This window comes from Eumetopias jubatus, unplaced genomic scaffold, assembly GCF_037043125.1.
Source record: "Eumetopias jubatus isolate StellerSeaLion01/CBP00866 unplaced genomic scaffold, mEumJub1_p1.0 scaffold_15, whole genome shotgun sequence".
Lineage (NCBI taxonomy): Eukaryota > Metazoa > Chordata > Mammalia > Carnivora > Otariidae > Eumetopias > Eumetopias jubatus.
In genome coordinates this window covers 11240329-11247550 of record NW_028274821.1, presented here as the reverse complement: position 1 = coordinate 11247550, position 7222 = coordinate 11240329, and the positions used below count along the sequence as shown (strand labels likewise).

The following is a 7222-nucleotide window of genomic DNA, read 5'->3' as shown; positions in this document are numbered from 1 at the left end:
CTTTTTCAGTAACATTGGGTGAAGGCAATAGAGTTCCACTAAGAGAAGCAAGATGAACTTGTTAGGAGCTTTAAAAATGTCTTTCGTACAGAGAAAGAAGAAATCAGGAAAGGATCCCTTGCCAAACCACAAAGAAGATAGCTAGTTCATAAAGAAACACTAATTTCTCTAGCATTAGTGGGGAATTACCCACCATGGGGATTAAGAGATGAGTGCCCTTTTAATCAAAGGATGAGAGACCCTCCCTCAAATAACTGGGGTTGGCTAAGGGTCTCACCCAGCTCAGAAGAGCAAGCCCGCAATGAGAAGCCATTCCTTCCTGCATTACACAATGCTGTGTTTTTAGGTTAATCCTCCAAGGATATTACGGTAACTTCCAATGGTTAATGAATAGCTTCTAAGTGCCTGCTTCACTTAATTGTCCAAAGGCCAGTTGGTCCCAGAGCATATAAAGCGTCGAGCTGGCTAATGACAGCATTCTCTCTGAGCGAGGAAGCAGGGGAGTGGAAGAGTTCCAAAGGAGCAGGGATGCAGAACAGAACTAGTCTCGTTCTCTGTGCCCTTGCTCTCCTGATGGGCTTCCTGATGATCTGCCTGGGGGCCTTCTTCATTTCCTCAGGATCGATATTCAACTGTCGAGGGAAACTGATCCTGGCCTATATGCTTCTGCCACTGGGGTTTGTGATCCTTCTGAGCGGAATTTTCTGGAGCACCTACCGCCAGGCAAGGGAAAGCAAAGGGGTGTTCACCCATGTGCTCAGAAGACACCTTTCTCATGGGGCACTTCCCCTGGCCACAGTTGACAGGTATGTACGGGGAAGCCAGAGGATCAGGAAGGCTGCAATGGGGCCAGATTCTGGAAAAGCAGAATGAACTTAATCCCACTGTGGAGAAATACCCATGTCCTGCAGGGCTGTATGTCTCGAACTGAAGTTTTCCTGTTGGGATATTACTCTGGGCTTAGTCCTTAGGAAGAATGGTGTTGCCTCTGGGGAAAACCATGAAGTAGAGGGTATTTAGATCTGAAAAACCACTTCTCCCCCCCACTGAAAACCTACCTAAGCCAATAGAAGAGGCCCAACTCTTAGGTTCTTTTTTTGTATCATGGAAGCTGTCTTTAGAGGCAGATTGTGGTGAGTTATTGCCCATAATCCGGCTACCAGGTTATAAGGAAAGGAAGTTCCAGACCAAATTCTGCCATACAAATGGCATTGTATGAACAAACAGGCATTGAATGAGTCCTGCAACCTCTTCATGAACTCAGTGAGGTCCCAGCTTACCGTCTTTCTAGGTGTTCTGATCACACCTTGCATGACAGATTTATTCAAGGCAAGGCAGTTAACATTCCAGTGGTAATTCGGTTAACCTTACCACCTCATACCCATTATGATGGCTCTTACTTATAAAAACACACAGAAAACAACAAGTGTCAGCAAGAATATACAAAAATCTGAAACCTAGGGGAGACCAGGTGGCTCAGTTGGTTAAGCATCTGCCTTTGGTCATGATCTTGGGGTCATGGGATCGAGCTCTGCATCGGGCTCCCTGCTCAGCTGGGAGTCTGCTTCTCCCTCTGCCATCCTCCCCCCCCTCCCCCACCGCTTGTGCTCTCTCTGGCTCTCTCTCTGTCTGAAATAAATAAATAAAATCTTAAAAAAAAAGTCCAAAACCTTGTGCACTGCTGGTGGGAATGTAAAATGCAGTAATCATTTTATGGGAAATGGCATGGAGGTTAAATACAGAATAATTACTATTCGATCCAGCAATTCTACTTCTGGGTATGCAGACAAAAGAATTAAAAGTGGGAACTTGAACAGATAGTCGTACACCAGTGTTCATAGCAGTATTCTTCATGATAGCCAAAAGATGGAGACAACCCGAATGTCCGCCAGTGGACGGATGGATAAACAAAGCGTGGTCTATCCGTACAATGGAATATTATCCGGCCACAAAAAGAAGGACGTTCTGACACGTGCTAGAGCATGGATGAACCCTGAAGACATTATACTAAGTAAAAGAAGCCATTCACAAAAAGACAAATACTGTACGATTCCACTTACATGAGATATCCAGAGCAGTGAAATTAATTCATAGCCAGAAAGTGAACAGTGGTTATCGGGGTCAGCAGGGAGGAGGGAACGGGGACTCATTGTTTACTGAGTACAGAGTTTCAGTTTGGGATGATGGAAAAGTTCTGGAGAGGGATAAGGTACCGAATGCCACTGATCTGTACACTGATCTATACACAGTGGTAAATCTAATGTTACATATATTTCACTACAATAAAACAAAATTCAGTTCACGTTATGGTCAGTATCAGACGACCAAACGCTCCTAATTCTTGGCTGAACACAGGACCATTTAGGGATAAAACTTCAGGCATCATCCTCAAGACACAGGCTGTAAGACTCCATAAATTCTTCTGCCCTCTACATCTAAAATATCTTAGGTACTCCACGTATCTTGAATATAAAAAATTTTACCCATGAAGGTTGATTTTTGACATTATTATGCTAATTAATAAGATGCTAATTACAATAACCAAACCCCATTTCCAATGTTTATTATACTAGCTGGCAAGGTCTCTGGGTTTGATAAAAGATTAAGATAACTAAAGTGATCACGGATGGTGCTTCTTGAGTGATGATTTGTTTTTTCTTGTATAAATGTTAGATGGTTGCCTCCAGAGTGTGAATTCCTGATAAGAGTAACTGATTGCAGGGACGCCTGGGTGGTTCAGTCGGTTAAGCATCTGCCTTTGGCTCAGGTCATGATCCCAGGGTCCTGGGATTGACCCCTCTGTCAGGCTCCTTGCTCAGTGGGGAAGTCTGCTTCTTCCTTTCCCTCTGCCTGCCGCTCCCCCTGCTTGTGCTCTCTGTCAAATAAATAAATAAAATCTTTTCAAAAAGAAAAGTAACTCATTGCCTACAGGAGGCAGCTTAAATTTACTAACATCACACCACGCCGTGCTATTTCAAAGGGATCTGTGATATGGCTATCGTGACACCCCATTGAACTGTCTCTTCCTATTGCATCTAAGAGATGCCCAACCTACCCAGAATGGCCAGGAAGTCAGTCAAGAAAAAGTTGCATTTCTCAGAAGCATATGCATTCAAAATGGGGACCCATATTGAGGTGTCAGAGCAAACAAGTGTGCAGTGGTGGACCTCAGAGCCCTGGGAATGTGAACCGGTCGGGGGGCAGATGGGACTGGAAGAGCCGGATGGGATTTGGGGGCAGGTGGCCGTCATCCTGGAGCCTTTCAAATCACTCCAGGGAAACAGCTCACCTTTCTGTCTTCAGTGTCTTTACAAGTGTGCCCTGTGACACTGCCTTGGCTATTCTGAGTGAAGGCTGAGATTTATGCCGTACAGTAGACCACTCCTTCAGCTATCTGGCTTTGCGCCTGGTAATATTTGGAATGGAGCTGTGGCTACAAGTGGCGGGCTCTGTTCTGTTGTGGTTACACACCATAAACACTCCCCGTGGGCACAGAGGGATTCGCTCTATAAATACACAACTCAATCAAGCTCGCCTTCACTCTTCCTCACCTCATACCACCCCCGGTCCCATTCATGGTAGAGAAGCCAGAAGGATTTAGTAATTAGCAACATTGGGCAAGATGACCAATGAATACATCACCTTTGGCATGAATGGCTCCTTTTGCCACTGACCTTTTGGCATGGAAAGGGCTGCCAGTGAGATCTACATGAAGTTGTCAATTGAAATGGTTTGAGAAATGAGCATGTTTTTTTTGGAAACTAGTCACTGAGACTTGAAAGAGTGAGAAGAAAGAAAGAAGCATCAGATACAGTTGAGGAGACAGAGCTGGGTTTTTAAAAAGTTTTATTAGAGCGCCTGGGTGGCTCAGTTGGTTAAGCGACTGCCTTCAGTTCAGGTCATGATCCTGGAGTCCCAGGATCGAGTCCCACATCAGGCTCTCCGCTCAGCGGGGAATCTGCTTCTCCCTCTGACCTTCCCCCCTCTCGTGCTCTCTATCTCATTCTCTCTCTCAAATAAATAAATAAAATCTTAAAAAAAATAAATAAATAAAAAGTTTTATTAGACTGTAGTTGACACACAATGTTACATTGGGTTCAGGTGTTTAACAGCGATTTGACAAGTTTATACATTGGTTTTCACTCATTATTTTGTTGGCTAGGAGGATTTGCAACAGTGAGCATGAATGAGGTGTATGTGAATGGGGACAAGGTCATGGATGGACTAACTCGGTGTAGGGAAGTTGAACAGCCGAGGCCCCCCCACATCCCTCACCCTGGTGATGATCTCACACTAAAAGTCCCTGGTTCCCATGAGGGAGAGAGAGGAAATAGCTTGGAATAACCCACTGGGAAAAACAGGACTATAGAGGCACACATCCGATGGCTGATAAGGAGGGTTTTGCTGGAAGAGCGGCACATTTTTTTAAACTGGTGATGCCAGGGAAGAAGTACATCTGTTTCAAAATCAATGTTTCTTAACAGTTTCACTTCACACAGTGTGATTTGAGAGAGGCAGGCATATGCCTCTTTGGCATTAACCACTTAAATAACACATGTATGTTTGTGGCATTTTGATCCCCAGGCCAGATTTCTACCCTCCTGCGTATGAAGAGAGTCTTGATGCTGAGAAGCAACCTTGTCCTGCAGAGGGAGACGCCTTGGATGTACCTCCACCTCTGTACACAGAGATGGGCCTTGAATTTGAGGATGCAACGGATGCCCACCCTGAGGCCCCACCTTCCTATGACGAGTCTGTGGCAGGTGGGGTGCTGGCAGCCACACCATTGCAAGATGCTGAGGGGCAGAGCCGGGGATGCTGAAGCAGGGGACACGCCCTCGTGCTCAGGATGCACCTTCATGGGCTACAGCTGCTGATAATAAACGTGGCCACTGGACTATGGCAGGGAAAGTGTCTTCTGGGACCCCCAGGAGTGCCTGCCGAGGAGATGCTGGGGATGACTGCCGTGCAGTTCCACCGATGTGCTTGGCCTGAAAGGGCTCCAGAAGGGTGTGGTCGGCAGCCGGCAACATTTCAAAGGATTCGCACTAATCCCAGCCCAGGTGGGCTTTGGGACTGCTTTTAGAGCTCTGCTCCAAGAGGCTTTTGGCTCTCACTCTCAGCCCGCAGGGGGAAGGAATAGGTGCTGCTCGTGGGGCAGCCAGCCACCTTCAGGCACTGCATCACCCAACAATCGCAAAAGGAAAGCAGGCTGGAAACAAAGGGTCATTGTGGTTTAATCTGCGGCTTTGGTTGGCTGGTGTCACAGTTCTCTCCATTCACCGTATTACCAGAGTGGCACCGTAATTCGCATTGTGGGAGGTGTGCTCTTGGAAGCCATGAATGTTACTTCATACTACTTAATTTTAATTATGTGTATTTTACTTCTACGTGGAAAACAACTACAATATTTCCTTTCAAAATGGCTCGAACACAAAATTTTCAATGAATATCTTAAAAACAGGATGGTTGTACAGCAGAGATGACAAGGTTTCTTGGAGACTCGAGTGGGACAGACATAACACTTAAAATTCATAAGACAGAATACAGAGGGGAAAACTGTACTAGTCATAAGTTGTATTAACATAGATTTTGACGTAAATATTCAAAGGCATTAAAATATCCGTGTGTATTTCAACAAATCCCCCCCACCCCCCGCAAATCTCTAGAATCTGAAAGAAAAGAGACTATATTGTAGTACTTTGATCCTTAACCGAAAATTCTTGGGGGTCTCAAGATACAGACCCATATGCATTTTTAGACTTGGGACATTTATTTTAAAAACCACGGATTCGTCCTCAGCTGTATTATATTTTATTACATGTTTTAACACACGAGGACATGTTGGGTGGCAGGGCAGTGGGAAGAGAGGCAGCCTGATGTTTTAGAGCTTGGACAAGAATCTTCTTCTGTCTGGGCCTCAGTTTCTTCCTCAATCAAGTGAGGAATTTATGCTACGATCGTTATCTAACAATTAGGGAATGTCTTTTATATGACAGGTTCTGTGCTGTGAACTTTTTTGTGCTTTTTGTTTAGCCCTCATTATACCCTTCAGAAGTAAGTGCAATGGTTAGTCCCATTTTACAGATGCATAAACTGAGACTTTGAAGGCATTGAGAAACTTTGCCAATAGCGTACAGTTGTTTCCAGTAGAGGGGCGTGAGTGTATTTACTTCAAACATTTGTGCTAGGTTAGCCCTGTCTTAGCTCCCTTCTCCCACGGAGCAGTCTGGACTTCTCTCCAGATTCAGAAAGTGGGCCCCATCAGGAAGTGGAGCCCCAGGATTGGTACAATACCTTACAACCCTTGGGGAAGCCAGAGAGCTTGCTCTAGCATTCTCTTTTATATTTTTTAACTTAAAAAAGACTTAAAATTTTTTCATTGTAGTTGACATATAATAGGGTTCTCTTTTAACATGTAAATACGCCCTCCATGTTTTCTGCCTAGGAGCTTGGCCCCTACCTCTTTGTGCAGTTTCCTTCTCTCTGATCATTCCATCGATGATGAATAGTGGCTCCTACTGGTGACAGGCAGCCCTCAGTGAATGGGCACTGAATGTGCCCATTTGAATAGTGGTGGTGAGGATGAAGAGCTTTCAAGGGCTGTCAAGATGGATTGGGGCCTCCATGGCCTCCTCTTCCCATTTTTGCCAAGTGCACAGATGAAGCATGTCCTGACAAATACGCAGGAAGCCACATGAAAGGAAATCCTGGGTCTTTTACATGAAACATGCATTTGGGCATCTGGGATTTGAATCCTTGACCTCAAGGGCATAACTGGATATGAAGGTCACTCATGGCTGTCCAATGGGAAGGTGACCATTTCTTAGCAATGCAATTTATTGCATTGCAATTTATTAGACATCGCATTTCTTAGCAATGCAATTTATCTCTTTCTATCCCTCTACTGAGACTGTTACCCTGAAATTTTCTCTGGGGTCTGAACACATCCATGGGCCTTAACCAACTCTGTCACTAGGCTTTCATCCAGAGTTTGCATTTGTCATAAATGGATTTTTCCAACTTCTGGTAGTCATATGAAACATGTTATTTTTGGTTTACATAAGAAAATTGTTTTGATCTCTTTACTGCAGTAAATTTTGTACTTAAACTTCCCTCTCTTTCATCTCTGTTTTGTATCAGAAAAAAGAAATCAATAGGGGAACGTAGTCAAAGATTGATTCTCCATGCAGAACTAACAAACCATCCAGATGAGTTCATC

The 7222-nt window shown here is 44.6% G+C and overlaps 1 protein-coding gene across 1 annotated transcript; it reads left to right on the top strand.

Moving 5' to 3' along the window:
• The first annotated feature begins 468 nt into the window (after nt 1–468).
• TMEM252 (transmembrane protein 252) lies at nt 469–4822 on the top strand. Its single transcript, XM_028117390.2, has 2 exons — nt 469–806; nt 4585–4822. The coding sequence occupies exons 1-2, from the start codon at nt 469–471 to the stop codon at nt 4820–4822; spliced, it is 576 nt and encodes a 191-aa protein (XP_027973191.2).
• The last annotated feature ends 2400 nt before the right edge of the window (nt 4823–7222 follow it).

Bases quoted from the DNA above. Each gene is read 5' to 3' on its own strand.
- TMEM252 (XM_028117390.2), top strand. From the start codon at position 469: ATGACAGCATTCTCTCTGAGCGAGGAAGCAGGGGAGTGGAAGAGTTCC. The intron at 807-4,584 runs GTATGTACGGGG...TTTGATCCCCAG, and splicing joins CCCCTGGCCACAGTTGACAG to GCCAGATTTCTACCCTCCTG.